We start from the raw sequence: 21,708 nt of genomic DNA, 5'->3' as shown, positions 1-21,708 counted from the left end.
TGGTGGTGGCAGCATCATGGTTTGGGCCTGCTTTTCTTCAGCAGGGACAGGGAAGATGGTTAAAATTGATGGGAAGATGGATGGAGCCAAATACAGGACCATTCTGGAAGAAAACCTGATGGAGTCTGCAAAAGACCTGAGACTGGGACGGAGATTTGTCTTCCAACAAGACAATGATCCAAAACATAAAGCTACACTGGAATGGTTCACAAACATATCCAGGTGTTAGAATGGCCAAGTCAAAGTCCAGACCTGAATCCAATCGAGAATCTGTGGAAAGAACTGAAAACTGCTGTTCACAACCGCTCTCCATCCAACCTCACTGAGCTTGAGCTGTTTTGCAAGGAGGAATGGGCAAAAATTTCAGTCTCTCGATGTGCAAAACTGATAGAGACGTACCCCAAGCGACTTACAGCTGTAATCGCAGCAAAAGGTGGCGCTACAAAGTATTAACTTAAGGGGGCTGAATAATTTTGCACGCACAATTTTTCAGTTTTTATTTGTTAAAAAAGTTTGAAATATTCAATAAATTTCGTTTCACTTCATAATTGTGTCCCAATTGTTGTTGATTCTTCACAAAAAATTACAGTTTTATATCTTTATGTTTGAAGCCTGAAATGTGGCAATAGGGTCTGCCTTTCGCAAGGCACTGTATACAACATAGCCCGGAAACTGACCTCCTTATACTGTATTTCCATAACTGCATATAATTTCAGGATGCTGCTGCCAGTGGGAATTGAATATGAAATTGCACATGCAATTCAACGAGAAATGGTCCTCAAGCTGGGGAGATCATTGAGAAGAAGCACTGCACCTGACATCGTTGTACAAGGACCAAAGTTGTGAAAGGTTAAAGCTGCTATAGCCAATGTTTCTCAATAAACAATGGATTCAATGATTATGTATAATATGAAAGTGGTCACTTGGAGTGACAAACCCACAGGGAAATTCTCACCCATGGGGCATTTTAGCATCTTGTAGCTCATTGTTTTGGTTTTAAGGCCAACAAAATGTGCTGGTTTACTCCCAGCGCTTTCATCAGTCCAGATACAGCAGGCAGCTGTTTTCAGCATGTAAGCTCTAAAAAAACCACCTGTACTCTACCTGCCTGGCACAAATTAGTGACTAGTTGGTGAACATAGAAGAGCATTCTGCAGCCAGATATTTCCTTCAGCAGATGGTGGAAACCAAACAGAGCTAGGGGGAAAGTGAATACTGGATTAACATCAGCCAGGATCTACTGGATGTGTAAATAAGCAATAAGTCTGCCATGTCAACTTAAAAGGTGACATGTCAATGCTGTGTGGCCAAAAAACATTAAGGTTTACAACACTAGCCACAATTTCAAATGAAAATACAGTTGAAAGTATCAGTAGAAAAGCTGATGTTATTTGGTATTTGATACTGTGATGGGATGGGGGTTGGTAATAGCATCTCATACAAGTGTGTGTGTTATGCAACCTGCAGTTTTATTTTATTGAGACAGTGTTTTTCCTCTTAAACCAAGAAGCCGAATATAGCACATATGTCCTACTCGCCATCCCTTACTTGTTGATAAACTGCAGACCACACAACCGCCAACACACACATAAACATTCAGCGTGCACGGCAGCAACCCTTTGGGATTTATGATCAGCATACTTTCTGTTTCCTGCCCAGAGATTTTTACTGACTTATAAAAACTGTGGGGATGTCTTCTTTTGAAAAAACACAAAAAAATCTCAGCTAGTGTAGTTTGTTCTCATGATAGAGGGATCCCCCTACCTCCAACTGTCAGTGTTTTATCGCTATTGTATGTTATGGTGCTGGGTAAATATATATATTACAGTATGTGTGTGTCCTATTATATGCTCCTCTGTATTCATAACATGCATGCTGCAGTTGTCCTCATAAATGTAACAGAGTAAGTATTTTCCTCTCTTATATTCCAGACACTTACATCATTTGATGTCAGCCCATAAATGCAAGGAATAAATCAACTGATATAGTGTATATACTATAGCTAGCACAGTGCTGGGTTCGGACCAGTCTTGACTCAGGCTGTTGTCATGCCTGTCCTTTGTGGCTGCCCACAGGCAGGCTATGAATCAAGCAGAGTAGGGATGTTGATCAGTGATCAGATGCCAGTTCCCTTGAACCCACTGCATTCACAATGACCTAAGAGGTAATGCTGATTTTAAATCTGCACTTAGAAATGTTTGATTAGTACCAGGTCAAGACTCTGCAGCAATAGAGCTGCCATGAGGTGACAGCAAGGGTCACTGAGCTCCACTTACACAGCAGGAGAAGCAGAGTCATTTTAAATCTCTCTGACATTTGGTGCCGCGCCCAGGGACTTTTATAATGTGCTCCTTTCCAACCACAGTGCAACTGGGAGGGAATGCAGTATATAGCCTAATAGGCGCAGATAGATGTATAAGTGGCCATGTTAGCCCATTGCATGCCTTTCAAGAGCAGGTTGTGATCATAATAACCTGAACTGATGGCTGGGTAATGAACATTGTGGGGTTGGTCATAAAACCAATCAGAGAAAATAGCTTTTGGAATGGTTATATCATGCCATTGTTTTCTCATAAAAGCAATTCTGTATTGTCTTGCTGGTGCCATACCGAGGCAAATGCTTAAAGGATCATTCCGGTTTATTACATGTTGGGCTTTTTTTTGTAGATTTACCAATTATTTTTTATTGGTAATAATAACATTGTGCTTCCCAAGTTAAGCAGAGAGCAGGAAGACATTGCTGAAAAGAATGAGGCAAAACACAAAAACTTGATCAGCTCTATGGAACTTTTTCCTGTGTCTTTTAGCACATAGTTTTGGTTTTACAGCTTGCAACTTAACCGTTCTCTCATCAATTGTTGACAAACAGACAAAGTGTGTGACTGGCTGGCAAACATAGTTGCACATTTATCAGCTAAAGAGCAAGGTATTTCCGTCAGGAGTTGGTGGAGACCAAAAACAGAGCTAAAAGTACAATAAATATTGGACTTACAGAGACACTACTCTAACAATGCTATTGCTTCTCTGTGACTTCGTTGATGTGTAAATATGCAACTATTTGCTAACATGTTGCCAACTTTATGAGGTGATAATATGTCATTGTTGTGCTTCCAACAACCTGATTCAACTTTGATCACTGTGGCTGCCGTAGTGTGCCCACACAGTTCTCCTGTGCAATGAGGGATTATAAGATATATTTTAGGTTCCCCTCTAAATGGTGGTTTTGCTGGTTTAGACAATCTGGCTAAACTGCTGGCTTGTTCACAACTAGTCTGATTGTCTTACCACTCATGATTTTTGTCCTGTCGAACCTCAATGTAGCGATCTTGCCATGGTACCTGATCTTAACAACTACTTAGATGAGTGCAGCGATATCATAACTAAAAATTAATTGAAACTACAAAACTGATAGTCAGGTTGAATTAAACAACACATTTGTTGCAATTGTTACTCCAGGAGGTAATGGTGATATAGATTCCTTGTCATGCCATGAATGTATGATTATCCTCACTGTAATGCACTTTGGCTGCACTTACCACCAGTGAGCATGAGGGCACACTTGCACATGCAGTTGTCATTGTCCATGTCCTTGGTGCTGAAGTCTGCTCCATGGATTACTAGACTGCTCTGTCTGCCTGCAGTCCCACTGTGGCTTTTCAGGAACAGCCTGAAAGACATCAGGAGGAGGAAGAGGAGGGAGTCAGGACATGGAAACACATCAGGAGGAGGAAGGGGACGGAGAGGAGTATGGGGGAGTGGGGCAGTGTAAGCAATAAAGACAGCAAGAAGACATGACAAGCAGCAAGAAATGTCTCCTGAGAGATATTTATTTTTTGTTATGATTGAGTACATGTAGAACACCTGGAACAACATTAACAAGGTCGAGAGAATATAAAATAAAGAAGCAAAGAAAGTGAGAACATATGAAGGAATTATAAATGGAAAGTGAGAGGGAGAAGGAGAGGCAGGGAGAGGGAGGGAGGGAGAACATGTAGTATAAGGAATGTCTGGTATTCACATCTCCATCTGCAGGGCCACAGTACACAGTTAATTTACACCACAACAACTGTTTTAAATTATTAAATACTGACCTGTAACAGCTATACTCAGTAAACATCAATAAGCAACCTATTTAACTATCATAATTCTTCCACAGCTGGACAGGTATGCAACATTTCGCCTTGTCTTCTTGTGTTTAAGTTCCTACTGTTCTTCTGCTTTTACTCATATTACATTCCTTTCATGAAACCATCCACACTTTCTGCTGCCAGTCCACATATATTTTAAAGGATTTTATCTTTGGAAAGCAAGTCAGAATACTGCAGGTATGCAATAACTATTAAGTGCATACAGTGCAAAATCTACAATATGTCTTCTGAGGAGCTGCTCAAATTACATTGAACAATGTATAACAACACCCACTGAAGATCCATGTTGCTTGACAGAGACTGAAGAGAAATAAATAAATAAAAAGAAACATTACAATATATAATCCAATTGAAATCTGGCTGAAAATTTTCCAATTTGTACTAGAACCAATAATTCTATATGGTAGCGAAATCTGGGGGCCAAAACTTAATAATGTATTTGACAAATGGGACAAAACAATCATAGAATCGTTCCATACTGAGTTCTGTAAGAGCATCCTGCAGGTGCAGAGAAAAACACCAAATAACCTGTGCAGAGCAGAGCTCGGCCAATACCCCCTCCTACTAAAAAATACAGAAAAGATCACTTAAATTTTTCAATCGCTTAAAATCAGTTAACCCCCAGACATATCATCACAAAGCCCTAACATACCAGGAGCTGAAACCAGAGAAGAGTCCCCTCAGCCAGCTGGTCCTCTGCAGTAACAAGTCCCAAACAGCCTCAGGACAGCAACACCAACTCAAGCAGACCAAACCAAATTATCAGCAAGCAGAAAGAAAAATATATTGAATACTGGAAAGAAACGACCAAAACACAAAGTAAATTACAATGTTATCTGACCCTAAAAAGAGAATTCACAGTGGCAAATTACCTGAGTACAATAAAATGTCCCAAATTAAGAAAAATGTTGACAACATACAGACTGAGTGAACACATAGAAAAAGGGTCGCCACAGACAGAGCTGGCTACCACAAGAGGAGAGACTCTTCTCCCAGTGTGACAGGGGACAGGTAGAGACAGAGCTGCACTTTCTAACCTCATGCCCTAAATATAAAACACAAAGACAAAAACACTTTGCAAACATTTCCCAAATATACCCCGAATTCGAATTCATATCAGACACACAGAAACTCCCCTATTTACTGGGAGAAATGCCTAAATGCAATGAAGTGAGGACAACCAGTGTTCGGAACCACAGACTAACAAATAATTGTACAGATTTTCAAATTATTATTATTTTGATCATTTGATATTTTAGTAATTGTTTTGTTTTTACATTTGATACTGATTTCTTTTTTCTTTTTTTATTATTATTTTTTAATCAATTAATTCTTTAAAAAAACTTTTTTTGTCTATTAAAATATACACACACATGTTACTGTTTCATTCACTGTTGTATTTTTTAAACACACACACACACACACACACACACACACACACACACACACACACACGCTTACTGTTTTATTTATTTATTTTATTTTAATTTTTAATATTTCTTTTTTTTTTAAACACATGTATGGGGCTGATTGTTCTTATGTTGTATATATGATGCTTTGGCAATGTTGTTATTACATTCATGCCAATAAAGCTGAATTGACTGAAGCTGAGAAAGGGGATCAGCATACAGGAGACAACTCACTTTAACATTATGGAAGGGAGCTTGGTGCAAAAGAGTGTGATTTGTTCTGGTTTACAGTAATTAAGTATATCAGTAATAATTGTAAATTGCAAACATGTAAAGAAAGCATTGCTGTGGTTGTTCCTGAATCACTCAGAAGTACTGCAGGGTAGATGTGAATCTACTGATAATGATGCTACTGGTTGGCTGATACTAAAGTTTACTTGGGAGTACTTGGGATATCTACATTGGGATACCTACAATGCAATGGCACAAAACCAATAACTAATCACTTGTTCCTTAATGTGTACATTTTAGTTACAATTTTCTGTCCCCTAAAATAAAGTGGTGCATCCATAGTGCATCATCCTGAGCTATTACCAGGAATTCATAATTTCTTTATATTGAATATCAAAAAAACTCCCTGAAGTAAATTGGTACATCATTGTTGCAAACTCATCCATAGAAACTTTGAAGTTTTAGCTCAGTTTCTTGTTTTACTTTTTGTCAATAAAGTTTGTCTGTTCAGCCATGGTGACTATACTGTTGCTGGTTATGCTACCCACTTCCTCTCCCTCACTGCTGTGCATGTACTGTAAAGTGCATCATTTAATGTGCACATGAAGATGTTATTTTCACTATAAACTCAAACTATTACCCTGAAAATGTATGTCATCTATTAAATATGTGCTACAGAAAGCCCACACTCTTGTTAATGTATAACGGATGCTGCTATGCAGGTCTGTATATACTGAATAGTGATACTATAATCAACTAAACAGCTGCTAAGCATCACCTGGCAATTATCCATTCAATGTAAGAGGTGATGAGATAGTTAGTATTAAACTTACTTGCCATCTTTTCACTTTAAGGATTATTACAAGCAGCATGTCAATGGGACTGATAAGCCGCCACTCCCAAGCTGAATTCCTTCACACACTCAGCGCTCAACACACAAATGGAAAACTAATATGCAGCTTGGAAGCAGATTCAGAGGGTGTGTCCCACTGTGAACTCACTCACAGTGCAAATGAGAATTGCTGCATGCAGATCTGACAATTCCTTCATCCTCTAGCATTACCATCAGAACACACCTTCCCTTAATCTGCTGCATCACACACTTGTCCTTTTCTCTTGATCTTTTATTACTCTCACGCTCTCTCAGTTTCACCTCCTCCCAATAGATTGCACATTCAAAGAGCAGGACTGCAGCACCATGCCAATGAGGTCTCTGTTATTAAGTATGGTTCACTTGCACTGAAGGCAATTTCCTGAGTTCATTTCTGGACAACAAGGGACCATGGGCGTGTACTGAACCTTACACCCGGTTTAGGTTTTCCGATGAGAAAGTAACAAATACAAAAACAATGTTTCATATTTTCAGGAGCTGTTGAACACGCCATATGTACCTCCCACTTTAGTGAAATGTGTAGCTTGGAGGCATCAGGTTGAATACCTCAAAGAAGGAGACTGGTAGATTCCCCAGGAAAGAAAGTCATTTGATGTGAAGGACTTCTGTATTTGGACAGCTGTGTAAATGCCTGCAGTGTGAGTGCAAGTCACAGTGGGGAATTTAGCCACTAAACCAATATGTGTAATCCTACAATGTAAGGGTTAGTCATGTGTCTAATCAATGGCATCAAATGACCACTGGACATGGCAATTTTGAATAAGAGTGTGTGAGTATATTATAAGCCCTTGCATGTGTGTATAAATGTGCATGTTGCTGTAATCAGTACGTCATCTGCGACACAAGTTATTAACAGTTGCGTACAAGGCAACAGATGTCTTTAGAGTAAAGTTAACTCATATCCCAATGCACTTCACTTACGGGTAGCATTACTACTATCAGCTAATTCCTGAGTAATAACACATGCAGTGTCAAGGATGAGGTCTGCTACTGCTCTGATAAAGACCAGACTTTGCTGCACATCTATTCTCCATTTTTCAAAGCTCTTACGATCTCTGTTGCGCTGACGACAGGCCAAGGCACATCATCAAGGGGGATTTTCAGCGTTGCACTTTGACAGGGTGCTTTAAATAGTCTGCGGCTGTGTTTACGGGGTGTGCTGCATATTTACCAGACCAACAAACCCCAAACTCAACTGACATCTGCAGTTTTTCCTGTCAGAATCCATTATACACTCAAATGATAAGTGCAGTAATCTAAAGATGAGCCAAGTATATGAACTCAAGAGGAAGAGATGCGTTTCCTGAGGCCTGTTTCTAAGAATGAGAGTGGGGGAAAAAAGAGAGACATAGAAGATTGACAGAGAGATGGCGTCTAGTAATTGATGTTAATGAAATGTATCAGGGGACAGACATCTGCTCAGCCAGATCTGGAACTTAACAGGCAAAGCATGCTAATCTGATTGTTCACATTAAAGTAACTTAGTAATGTGATTGGTCAAGGATCATTAGTAACCAAAATATTGAGCTGTGAGAGGAATAATTAGATTTTACTCAATGACACCTCTTGGGAGGGAGATTGATGTCCCGCCATCTAATTCTTCTAATATCCACCAGGGATGCCGGCTTGTTTGTGATCTTGCAACATATTTAGAAAGTCGCAATGGTGCATGTCATCATTAAGGGTTCAGTTCACATAAATTATGAAAACACATATTTTCCCATTTACCCCTGGTGGTATCTTGTCATGCAGACACAGTTTTTGCTTTTATTTCCAAATCGTTTGAGAAATCTGAGCTGATACTTGGGCTGATCACACAGATCACCCAATTCAATTTGGGTGGTATTTGTAGTCATAAAAGAAACATAGCTAACCCTAGCTAACCTCCCTCGTCTGAATAATGTGGTGTGAACAAAACACTTTTGTGTGTTTGTGTGTGTAGTGTGCAGGAGTTTAACTGTGGCACTCAACAAGTGTTGGAATAATATGATTGACGAGTAACATCAAGTAGGAATCTGTTCAAATGGAAGCTAGGCTAACTCGCTTCCACTTTCCGAGTGGAAGTGAGTTAGCCTAGCTTCCAGTTTCCTGCTGTAAACAGCATAATGGGTCATTGCAAATGTCATTGCAATTGATGGGTCATTGCAAAAAGGAGAAAAGCACCACAAATGAAATTCCACACACCCGTATTGTATTAGGAAAGGCTCTAAATGTCTCCAATAGAGATGAATCAAAACCTGTGAAAATAAAACAAAACTATTTGCATGAGAAAATACCACTCAGGGTAAGTAACTTTGATGCAGATTCAGTTTCAGTCATAATGAGTCTATGCTCTGGAGTATTACAGCTGCAAACTGTGTACGTGGGAAATAAGTTGTAGCAGGGTCAGGTGAGGAATCAGATGAATTTGATATGTTTATCTGAGAGCACTTCCAAGTAAAACTAGGTTACAATGATTGACATTAAGGGCAATGAAGGCTTTACAATTTTAGTCATTTTCATGAATTATATTCAAAAAATTATAACCATAATATAACTTATTTACCATGTTTATTACAAAAATAAAATTTGACTTTAAACATTTAAAAAGAGTTCTGATAGACTAGCCTCATCATGCTTAGCACCCCAGAGCTGTTCTGTCTATAAAGCACCTTAAAACCCTCAGCAAATGTTAATCAGCCTTCATATTTGTAGAAATGCACTTAATTTAAAGCAGAGAATGAATCACAGAGGGCTCCTTGGAACTGCTTCTCCACAAAATGTGTCCTTTGCTGGATTAGAGCTGAATAGGCTGGGATTGGTGTGGTGTCACAGATCTCCTAACAGGTTGCCTGTTTGCAGTCTTACTTTTATCTGACACTTCCCGTTTCACAATGCACTGTGTTACTCTGAACAGAAGACATTGCTTATGTATAACTTTATGAAAGATTTTCTCAGGAGAGGTTGGGGAAAAGCCCCAAAAACATAAATAAATGTGTCCAATGGAATGGATGTTAGCCTGTGCAAGGGTCAAGTGATTCTTTGAAGAATACGACAGAAATAAAATATTGAAATATTAAATGATCACTATAATGTACACAAAATCCTTGAGGCTCTAACAAAAGTGGTTGTTTAAAATCGGTCACTTTTCATCTTTTGACTGACATAGCCAAGCTTAGCGTGCTTATTTTCTTTTCTTTCATCTCCATACATGAAGGCGACAACTCAGTCAGCTGAGGGTTCTGCGTGTGCTGTTACACACCTGGCAGTCATTAGCCTCCTGAACTGCAGTCTGATTGGCCCATTGTAGAGGTTAATCACCTTGACCAATAGTTTGCTTCCTACTGCAAAGCTGCAGGTGTTCTCCAACCTGAGACCCGCTTGGCTGCTCTCTTGGGTTTCATATAGCTCCACTGAGACACATACACTGATGCAAACGCTATAGGTTAGATATAGTGCATAAAAAGTGACAACATGCTTGCTAATTCTTAATATTTTCTGCAGTAAACTTACTACCTAAAATATGTATGTGAACAGCCGATCATCTTCTTTATGTCTCACTTCCATTAAAAGGACAACATACTGTAATTACTACCAGAAAAAGAGCTGAAGCTCATATTGCAATGACAAAATGGAAATTTGCCTTTTGTTCTAATGACAAGAAAGCATCGCTGAACCCATCCCGATATGGTTGCATGCATATTGCTTTTAGTCAACAGACTTATGAACACCATGCTGTTTGGTTGAGAGCTCTGGACAAAGCCAATCTGTGGACCTTGAGTTAGGAATGTTTTTTATGTGATCAGTAATTTCTTTTTGTTTTATTCTCCATCTGTTCTTTAAATCTAATTTCTTGGGTTTTCTGTTGTTTAATTCGACAAAGTAATAGAGAGCCGACACAATCAACTTTACGTCGTATGAAAAATGTTCATTTCTAACAAGTACTGATGCTGATCCTTTTTTGCTCTCTAAGACAAGTGTTGCAGCCTATAGCTTTGATGCTTCATCTCCGTATCATTGGAAAGTGTAGAACCTGGCGCTTCCAGGTATGAGGTTTAAGATACAACGTATGATATCCAAGATAATTGCAGTGAGAGTCTTGGAAAATAGAGAGGTTTCCATGTTTTGGAACTCAAATCTCTGCCAATTTCTTTCCTAAATCCTCACATGAAAAACATCTAAATGAGATCTATCTGATTCCACGTGGAAATCGGGCCATTACCATATGGAGAAATCACTAGATTTAATAACTTGGCTGTCCAAACAAGGAAGGATATTGAATAAAGATGTAATGGCTCGTTCAAAAATAAACATAAGTCTTTTCTTTGAGCAGGGAGGGGTTGAAAGAATATTTTTCCATGTAAACCTCAACTTGTGTCTGTGCATATCTTTAACTACTGTGAATTTAAATGTTTACCTCAGGCAACTTTGGAAATTATGGTACTCTCTGGTTCTCAGACATCTTGATAAGCTCTACATCTTCACAAGCACATTAGTGTTTAAGGTGCATTAAACATACTCCACAGTGATCCACATTTCTGTAGCAGTATAAACTTTAAATTCTTAGTTCTAGGAAAACAGTAAACTATACATATATGGTCAAGCTTTGGGTTTCTATAGTTGAGCATTGAGCAGAGAAGTTTTGTATGTAAACTGTATGTACATTTCATAGAAAGTTAATGGAAAATATGATATAAAAATGGGTTGTATGTGGCATCCCACATCACAAAAAGGTGTTCACAAAGAAATTCTAAGTATTTCACTAAGATCCTAAAAAAAAAGTAATGTATCACCATGTACTTATTTTCATGCCAGATCAAAGACTTCTATATGTGGCCCTAACTGTCACATTGTTAATGAATTTAGTACTAACCAGTCAAGCGGGAAGGTTCCGGTCTACAATATGAAGCCGATGCGGAAGTCCCTGAAACCTGCATTCTATTGCAAAAAGAAGTCCGGCTCCATTAGAAATAATGGGAAAATGACCCTACCTCTCAGCTGAATAATTACCCTAGTAAACACTTTCCTGATGAGTTTATGGTCTCTGTCGCTAGTTTCAAGTCTTCTTCAACACAGCATGATGTTCATTTAGTAAATTATGGTCCTATTTATTTTAAAATAGACCACAAAGCAGAGTATGTTTCAGGGCGGGATTATCTATGATTGTCAAGTCGTTACCATGGCGACCTGTCAATCAGGCCAGAGCCAACTCGTACCTACGGCACTGTCTAAAATTTAACCAGCAGCATTGAAAAAGCTTATTAGGAGTTGGCCGTTCACTTTCTCTGGTGAGTACATTTGGTTTTAAGACTGTTGTTCGAGGCTTCAAAATGGCAGTCCACAAACCAACAGGTGACGTCACCATGACTATGTCCATTTCTTATATATAGTCTATGTAACCAGTATATCTTCCTTTATCAAATAATCTCAACCTCTGGGTTTGAAAAGTAAAGCTAATTGTCAAGTACCTGTAACCTGCATTCTTTCAAATTCTACTAAAAGACACTCTAAGGAGTCAGCTGTTCATTTTTTCAGGTAAGTACATTTTGTTTTAAGCCTGTTGTTCACCAGTCAAAATTAGCGTCCACTTAATATCACAGTTCAGTGTGAATTATATTTCTAACAAAGCAAGCTAGCTCCACCCTCCAAATATGGTTACTTCTGATTCCAAAAAAAACAAGATGGCGCCGGCCAAATGCCAAACTCGAGGCTTCAAAACGGTCATAACCCAAACCAAAGGTGACATCACTGCGGCTATGTGCTCTTTTACACAGTCTATGCTCACAACTGTTTTACTTACTGTGTCTCTTTTTCTTTTCTTCTCTCATGAGACATACAAAACCTTTGGGTTTTATTACCCCCATACTGCAACAACGCTAATTCATTTTTTTATTTTATTTCAGGGCAAACTCCACTCTTGAAACAACTAGGAACATTATTTAGGAGAGCAATTATACTAAATTCCACTTTAGTTTTTCTACCGCTCAATGACCAGGTCTATTAAAACATGATTACGCGTTTATTATATAGCTCTTAAGTGGGCCTCTAGTCCAGTTACAGTAAGTAAACCACTGGAGGCTTGCCAACATTCAGTATGTTTACATGCACTTAGTTTGAGTATCCTGGTTATTTTCAGCTTTCTGTGCTTTTATATTAGTGATTGTCTTCAAATAAAACTTTATGCAGACAATACTGTTTAATACTTTTATAATTCTGTTCAATTGGTCACAGAGAAATTACAATTACAGAGAACCTTTTATGTTTGTTACTGGAAATAATTACAATATACAGCGCTGCACTGTATAAGACAGGTTTACTGGGACTGTTAGAAACATAATAATCCTTGGTATTTATTTATCTACAAAGCCTTTGTCTAAAAATTGCATCATGGAAAAATGTACAAAGCCACCAATAAATCGAAAGGCATATACTCCTCTGTAACTTTAACTGTTTATCTACTTGAAACTGTTTATGTAAGCTGGCATTTTGTATATTTCACTTCAGTTTGTGGCTCTGTCTTTTCTAGTTGCATAATTTAGCATTGCGTAACATGCAATTTTCTTCATTCTGTGCCATAATTTCCCCTCTGACTCAGCACCATTTCACTCTTTTCACTCCATCTGTATTTTCTAAAATTTGACTCGGCCTCCTTGCTATTTTGCTTTCTGTATCATACAAGTTGACTTGCCCCTTCTATTCATATTGATATGTAGCGCAAAGCACATTTTTGCAGCAAAGAAACTTTGATAAATGAGGGTGATTAACTGAATGTGTACTGACTCATCTGATGACTGTTGTTACAACAATATTTGCAGGTCATGAAATTATATTTGATTTTATATTTTCCTTTCTGCACCCCATGCTGTATAACAGCAACCAAATTAGATATGATCATAGGGTACCTTTTTCCTGCTGTTTATAAAGACACTAACCTCTGCAATTATGGTGACCCCATTCACAAAGAATAAAAAAACTCAAAGACCTCATTTCACAATATTATGAGATTGTGGTTCAGTTGGAACTTTGTAGCTCTGGTCAACCCTGCAAAATGCTGTCCACATGATTTGTCCGAAGACAACATTGTTGATGTCAGCTTATGCTGTGCAGATGTGCCAGATTTGATTTCTTCTTTTATTTGGTTGGTACTGCATCTACCAATGCATGGTAGATTTTGCGCATGATATATAGTTGCCTGGTGCTTGCTGTTTGCCTGAAAATTTCCCTTATTATTTCCCTTATTTTCAAATCCAGATGTTGGTTATGGTATGGTTAAGGTATCTTTTTGTGTTGTCTGCACTGAGTCTTGGAACCAGAGGTTGCATAAATACTGTAGGTCATAAAATGGTGAAAATTTGCCATCACAATTCAGCAAAGCCCAAGTTGATATATTACTAAGGAAACCATAAAAAATGCTTAAACAATTAATCAATTATCAAGTGTTACCCAGAATTGTTGCAGGTTCATGCTGTTTATCGAATAATAGATTAATCGGCTCCACATAATATTATATTCACATACAGTAAATACAGAAATAAAGACATGTGCTTCTTGTTTTAGTTTTCAATCATCAATTTTTTTGGTAAAACTTTGAAGCTTTAAGCCCTTGTACCTAACAGTTTTTGACTGCATGAAATCTGCTGTATTAACAAGCTTTAATCGGTTGTCACACCATCAGTTATCATAGAAACAAACTCTCTGAGGGCAGGATTGGCTTCCTGAAAAAAGGCCTTCAACACAAGCAAAAACTCCCAGTACCATTAAATTTGGGGGAAAAACTGATTATTGATGCTCAAATGGATTTCCTGGGACATCAAGTTCACCCACTTATATCACAACTGTCAAAATATCTCTACCAAATGGAACCTAAGTACTGAAACAACGCCTTATTTTTAAAATGTTAGTCAATTAATATCAATCATCTGATTGTTAATAATGTACTGATATAACTTTATTGTGACAAAGCCAACAAGAATTATATGACTAAATAAAGATGAATGGCAGGTCCAAACCTTGAGATTGCTGGTAATAAATATGACATTTATTCCGTGTACATGATTTAATTTATTAAGCATTACAAATACACCAACCCCCCCCCCCTTCCTTTCTGCAAGTTGAGTAATTTCTGTTGAAAAAGAAGAAGAAGCTGGCAGCAAAACACACATTTCCTGGCTGGTAAATGGTGAGTCGAGTACATCTTTGGCCACTAGCTATTCAAATACTTTACCTAGTGTCCAAGTGGTGCTGGTCCGTTTGTGGCCTTCTTTATGTGCTTTTGCTCTTACAGTGTGTGTGTTTGAGACAGAGAGAGTGAAGTGGATTGACTTTACCATATGAGGTCTTTATAAATGTTGTGACTCACACTGTTGCTGACTGTATTCCAGTAAACCACCACAGATGACACATAATAATAAAAAAGCCAACTAAAAGAAACACCATATCACTTACAGCTATCTCTTATGTTTCAGAGCAATAAATGCAATTTGGAGAACTCGCCCCCAGATTGTTTGACATTTAAAAGCAAGGACCTGCCAAAGCAGAAAAAATAGAGAACATGGCAATGTCGGTTTATTTGGGGCCCAGCCATCTGGTTTGTTTTGGCCAGTGTTTCAGAGAAGCAATGTGTGATTATCATACCACAAATATTTTTCAAGAACAAATCTATTTATAGAGATCAGCGTGTTGATTGGACTCCGAAACAGTATGAGCCTGCATCCAAAACAGGCTAGAAGGGCCAGGGATGCCCTTTGCCTGCCTCAGTGGGACAAAATCAATTATTGTTTCCGTAATTCAAATAAAAAAAAAATACAAAAGGTCGAGTGTGGGATGATATAAAAGCAAAGTGTTAGCTTTCTCTTAGATAAAGTTAAGTAAGTATTGAGGTTTGGTGGGCCTGCACTTGTGTGGCTGTGATGGCGCAATGGATAAAATGCCTGCCTTTGGTGTGAAAGACCTGGGTTCAATCCCCCACTGTGACCCATCCACCATTGTGTCCCTGAGCAAGACACTTGTTGTCCCAGACCTCTGACATGTATCGCAACTGTATAAAATGGATTTGGAAATTGGATAAAAGCGGTGCTATGTTGATAGCCTGTGCATTTAAATAAGTGCTAAAACTGGAGATGGTTAGACTACGGTCACACCAAACCAAAAAACAGCTTGATTGAAAACCATTTTTCCTGTCCTCAGAGAAAACCACAGAGTCCAGGTACAAGCTCCTCAAGGCTGAAAGCCTGCGAAGTGATACCCCTGTCATCGCTAGACAATTCTGAAAATTAGATATGGCAACAAGCCTAACAGCCCCCCACTGTTGGGAAACACTTATGTATTGTTTTGTGGAACTTGGGGGCAAGCAATGAAAGGATGAGGTAACGGCTTTTAAGCCTCAGAATCTCCCTTATTTCGTCATTCAAAGCCAAACACAAGGCATTTCGCAGCAAGGGACGTCTTATCAGAGAGAACCAGCCATCCAGGCAAAACTGCTGAATTGGAGATGTCAGACCTCCTCTTAAGCCAGCAATTGCTTGGAACTCTGTGGAATTTGCAGTAGTTTTCCACATCTGAGAGGGCCAAGCATCTGCCATAGTTTGAGTCCTGTTATCATTAACCCCCTCAAAAGGAAACAGAAAGCTTCGCCCCTTCACCCCCGAAGGACACAAGGACAAAGCGTCAATCAAGGAAAGTTTGTAATGACGAGACAATGACAAGCGATACATTAGGTATTGCAATGACAAAAATCTTGCCACAGACTTACCTTACAGGATAAACATGACTGAAGTGTCTGGAAACTCAGTTACTAAAAATGAATATAATTTTAATACTGTTGAATATTTTGTCTTTCCAGTGAAGTGTTATTTCCTATAATTTTTTATTCATTCTGTCTTCTGAAGACTAGAGGCTTGATGGAACAAATATAACGGCTGTGCCCTATAGGTCAACCTGTGTAATGCAGCATATTTTGCCTATTTTTCTGCCAAAACATGACCTACACTCAGTACTGTGGCTGGACGCATCCCATGTAGACACAGCCAGAGGACTCAAGCATCTGCTGCTTTCACTGTTAGACATTGTGTAAGAGTTACGCTAGCTGGTCGGTGATGCTATATTAAGTCACAGCAATGCTAATGATGTCATGCTAATGTGGTTACAATATCAATGTTAGCATAAAATTTTGACCTAACAAGTATGCCAGGTTATCACTAAAGTTATTATAGGGAAGAGCCAGGACAATTGAAACCCCTTCAGATAAACTTTGTTTTAAAAGATAATGTTACAGTCAGAAATGATTTGTTGTGATCAACAACTCACATGTGTGTTCTATCAATACCAGATGCTTTTGTAAAAATGTGGAACATCTTTGATATACTTTGAATTAGAATAGAAGCTGTGCAACAGGGATGGGACAGAAGAAACAATTTGATCATGACAATGACACATTGAACAATAAACACAACGTGACATATCCACCTGATTTTTTGGACTTCAGTAATTGCATACTGTACGTGCTGACATAGTTTGGCATAGTTCAGAGAAAACTGCTGTCTTACTTTCTTCCCATGTTTCATTCATCCCAGCTCTCGTCCATGTACTACATGTCATGGCAAATTCATCCAGCAGTAGTTAAAATATTACAATCTGGACCAAAGTGGTTGGAGAGACTTACCAACATTGCCATGGATAGAGTCATGCTACTTCTACTGCTAAAAATATTTTTTTCAGTTATTTGCAGATTCATTAATATGTCATGTTTCAACCGGGCTTATCACTTTAACATGTGGTGCAAATATGCAACTGCTGTTCAAACCGAAAACAGATCCAGTGCTGAGATAAAAACAATAATCCCCTTATTTGTCTACCAGTAGCAACATGAGCGGTATTACCTGTAGTTTTGTTTCTCACTGCCAATCTGGAAGCGGTCATACAGTGAGAAGGCCTGGTGTCCGTCCCAATCTGTCAGTTCCACACGAAGGGCATACTGCCTCTGGCTTGTAAACTGGTAAACATACTCGTTTCCCAACCAATGCTCTGCAGACACGCTCCCAAAACCCTGCAATGAAGGAAGAGAAACACAATAATCGGTGTAGACATACCACTGAAAATCCTTTTTGTAAATCACAGGCTTGAGATTATTCATTGCTAGCTTCTCTCTTTTCCTTAGAATGATAAAATCTCAACACTAGAGGATTGTGGAATGGATGTGATGGAATTTCCTAATTTATTTTTTGTCAATCAGAAATAAGATCAGAGCAAATGGTTTCTGATAATAAATAATGTGGTTGTTTATGCATCAGCAGAAGCTGAAGATTTTTTTCATTCATAGCATCCCAGGGTTTCATTTCTCCAGACCTCAGTGAAAAAGCCACGCATATTACTCACATTGTATATTAAAATATTTTATGTAGGTTTTTTAGGCATGCTTTGGACCTGATCCTCCACGTGGATAGACTTACATACCTATAAACGTGCCTAAATTGGTACCAGCTGAAAACGACACACCTTTTTCCATTTCTGTCTTCCACTCACGTCACACATGTTAAACTCATTATTACTTAAGTACTTTTTTTCTCAAAATATAAACTGCATGCACGGACACACCTTCAAATAACTGCAAAAGTCTGTATTTGATCAGAGTGACTCCCGGTCACAGGCAAAGTGCTTCTGACAGCAGCAAGAGCAGTGGATTGAAGAGGGGAATATCACAAAGCAGGATGACATTACAGCTCTGACAGGATAGTCTACGCTGGACCGCTCCATTAAAGATTGAGGGAAAGGGGGGTGAAGTGGGCTAAGGAGGCAAAGTCAGGGAGAAGTCTGTGTCTGTGCTGAGTGTGTGTAGTGATGAGAAATGGGAAGGAGGGAAAGTAAATATGGGGCATTCTTTGGGCCTTAGGCATGTCCTGCCGAGTGGGTGGAAGAGAAAGTGACTGGGGCCCATTACCGCTTTCTCTCCTCTTTTTCTCTCTCTTTCTCTACAATTGATCTCACTCCTGATGAGATGTTCCATTCTGACTGGCTTTCAGCTTGGTCCAATGTCTCTTACTGTGATCGCAGTATATCTCAAGAACCCTGGCAAGAGCAAATGCTTGGAGTCAAGCTTTGTTGACAGTTTTCCTTTGTATAGTTCCGGTGCTTTGCGATCCTTCACACGCAAACCTGATCTACATCACTCAGCTCAGAAAAGATGAGGAGATGGTTAGTCATATTGTTGGACTGAGCGCTTGGTTTGCATTTCAGTTACACTTGCTAAAATCACTTTGTCTGGGAAAAAGTAATTGTAAATGCTGAACAGTGTAAATATCAGAAACTGTTGAACATACAAAGATAAACCAGTGGTTCTTAATATTTTTTGTATGACGTACCCTCACAGCTGTATCAGATAAGCATTATATAAAAGTGGATGAAAAGTGGACTGTTTTTTTTGTTTTTGTTTTTTACAATTTTTATTTAATACAGTTGAATTGCCAATGTTTAAGTTGCTTTGGTCAAATTTGCATTCAGTTAGTTGAAACGTCCAGCTCCAAGTGGCAGAAGTTACTGTGTATCCATTAGGCGACTTAAGCTACTACTAGCTAACTATTTTAATCCGTTACCAAATTATTTCAACTGTTTATCCGTTACTTTTAGCAAACTATTTCAACTGTTTATTAATACCTTTAGCTAAATTTTAACTGCTTATACACTACTTTTAGCTAACATTAACTATTTCAACTGTTTTTCATTACATTTTGCAATTTATTTTAACTGTTTATTAATTACTTTAACTAACGTTAACTATTTCAACAGTTTTTTCATTACTTTTTGCAAACTATTTTAAGGGTTTATTCATTACTTTAGCTAACATTAACTATTTCAACTGTTTTTATATTACTTACTGCTATATTTCAACTGTTTATCCGTTATTTAACTAGTTCTTTATCCATTACCTTATGCTAACTAGTTTCTGCTCACTTGTTAATGTGATCTTCATGTGTTACAACTGACTCAGGTTGATGGACAGCTCACTGGTTATTGTAAACTTACTATTTAAGTAACTGAGCTTTCCACTTCCTCCTTGGCAATTGCATACTATAAGTACCTACAGGGGTAGCACCATTTTCACATGCTGACAAGATAAAGTTATGAATATAATTTGCAAGGTCTCCTGTGATGTTTGGTCTCCTGGTAATGTAATTACTTTCATTTGAATGTGTGCACTATGTCTTGCCAAAAGTTTCTCCATACTCCCACAAAGAAACAGCATCTCTGTCATCATCATCATCTTTGACTGAAATATTTACAAATCCTCCAAGTACATTACATCTGTGAGCACGTCTCAGGAGACCAAGAATGTAAAAATTAATAACACAATAAAACACCATCACCCTCAGTTGTTTCAAGGAGAAGAACATAAATATTAAACTGTTCATCTGATCATTACTGTAAATGTTGGCCAAGGTCCATTAGTGTGCTCTCGTGTACTGTAATGCAGTCCATGCTCTCTATCTGTACACCTGTTCAAGGCTGGAGGATTTTCACAGCTGTCTGATTGGTGCTCACTTTTTAGGCCTCACATTATCTTTATATTCTTCTTCTCCTTTGTTCTTCTTGCTGTCTTTTATCATCGCTCTGTTTCTGTTTTACCATTCAAACATTTCACCAGTGTTGAGTCCCAGCGCATTTTATTTGATCTAACTTGGGTTATTTGGTTTACGTTCCTGTTTTACCATTCAAACATTTCACCAGTGTTGAGTCCCAGCGTATTTTATTTGATCTAACTTGGGTTATTTGGTTTATAAATCTTTGAAATACTTTTCCATTGACTGGTACATTGTACACCAAGAGCAGTGGAGAGGGGAAGTAATTAAACTTGAAATAGAAAGCAGATTATAGTGGATAGAGTGAACATAGTTCGTTTGACAATAAACTGACAGCTAGTGGAAGCTCTACACAGGTGACTTACGCCTTACGCAGAAAACACCAGCAATGCAACTGCCAGCTATAATAAATCCAATCTACTGTCTAAACACAGCTTAGGTTGAAAATGTTAACACTCCCAATGCAAATATGCATAGATTACTCCTTGATGACAAACAGATGAAACAGCTGGCACAGTGCTATAGAGACTAAACAAATGTGTTGTTTTAACATTTAGGTAATAATTTCCTGTTGGATAAGAGGAAGAATAACAGCATGTCACTTAAACCTCGACTGAGGAGTGGAGCAAGTCTCAGAGACCCTAGACAATATTGCTAGTACAAAAACGACAGGGGAGCTATCGCTTAGGAGTAATAATATCTGGCCGAAGTGGTCCAAATGGTCTTGGATCAGTGTGTCCTACCCCTTAGTTTTCAGTATGTTCAATCAAGGCCAAAAAACGCACTCTATTTGTCATAACCCTTGTAGAAGAGGATGTTTTGGTCATCACACTGTTTCGTAATTCTCTCCCTTTCTGTCTGTGTGTTGACTCATTGTCTTGTGGACCACCATTATCATCTTGGCTTTAATGGATATGGATAATTTCTGCATGATGAGCAAGGATCTGTGTGCAAGTATTTTCTTGTCTCACCATCTTGTACTCCTTCCACGTTCTCTGGAAGTCCACACTGCCATCTTCTCTGCGCTGGATGACCGTCCATCCGCCACCGGCTGTTTCCATGTTGCAATACACCTACACAATTGAAATGAGAGAGCAAAAGAAGATGGGAAAACACATGATTGAAGATAATGGAACACTGATAACACCCATAGGTCTTTTTACATTTTTGGAGGATTCTTAAGATGTGATTGAACTAGCAAGACAATGATTCCAACATTCAACACTCTCAGCGGCATTAACAAACAATGAAGGGTCATTTGGACAATTATTTGGTTTCAGACACTCCTTTTCCAGGCTTTCAAGATGAATCATCTTTGGGAATGTGACGGATCTGTGTCCTCGTCAAAGTTAATCAGTGTCTCCTTATCCCTCACCAACTCCCCAGAGATGTTCCTCATCACAGGCCCTTGTTTCTGCAGGATCAAAGTGGCCGTCCTGGGTGTAATGTGGCCCTTAACCTTGGACCTCAGTGTGTGT

The 21,708-nt window shown here is 38.6% G+C and overlaps 1 protein-coding gene across 1 annotated transcript in view; it reads right to left on the bottom strand.

Annotated features, from left to right (window-relative positions):
- angpt1 (angiopoietin 1) overlaps positions 1 to 21,708 on the bottom strand; it is a 59,753-nt gene that overhangs the window by 4,325 nt on the left and 33,720 nt on the right. Inside the window, exons 6-8 of the mRNA XM_038725152.1 lie at positions 21,202 to 21,303; positions 17,537 to 17,703; positions 3,537 to 3,667 (exon numbers count right to left, since the gene is read on the bottom strand). Of these exons, the coding sequence (XP_038581080.1) occupies positions 3,537 to 3,667; positions 17,537 to 17,703; positions 21,202 to 21,303 (400 nt within the window). The remainder of the gene's footprint in view (positions 1 to 3,536; positions 3,668 to 17,536; positions 17,704 to 21,201; positions 21,304 to 21,708) is intronic.

The sequence above is a fragment of the Micropterus salmoides genome, unplaced genomic scaffold (genome assembly GCF_014851395.1).
Source record: "Micropterus salmoides isolate LMB-PRFRI ecotype aquatic unplaced genomic scaffold, ASM1485139v1 Ms_hic_scaffold_17, whole genome shotgun sequence".
In the NCBI taxonomy this organism is placed as follows: Eukaryota; Metazoa; Chordata; class Actinopteri; order Centrarchiformes; family Centrarchidae; genus Micropterus; species Micropterus salmoides.
Note: the sequence above shows the minus strand (reverse complement) of the source record. Positions and strands in the feature narration are given on the sequence as shown.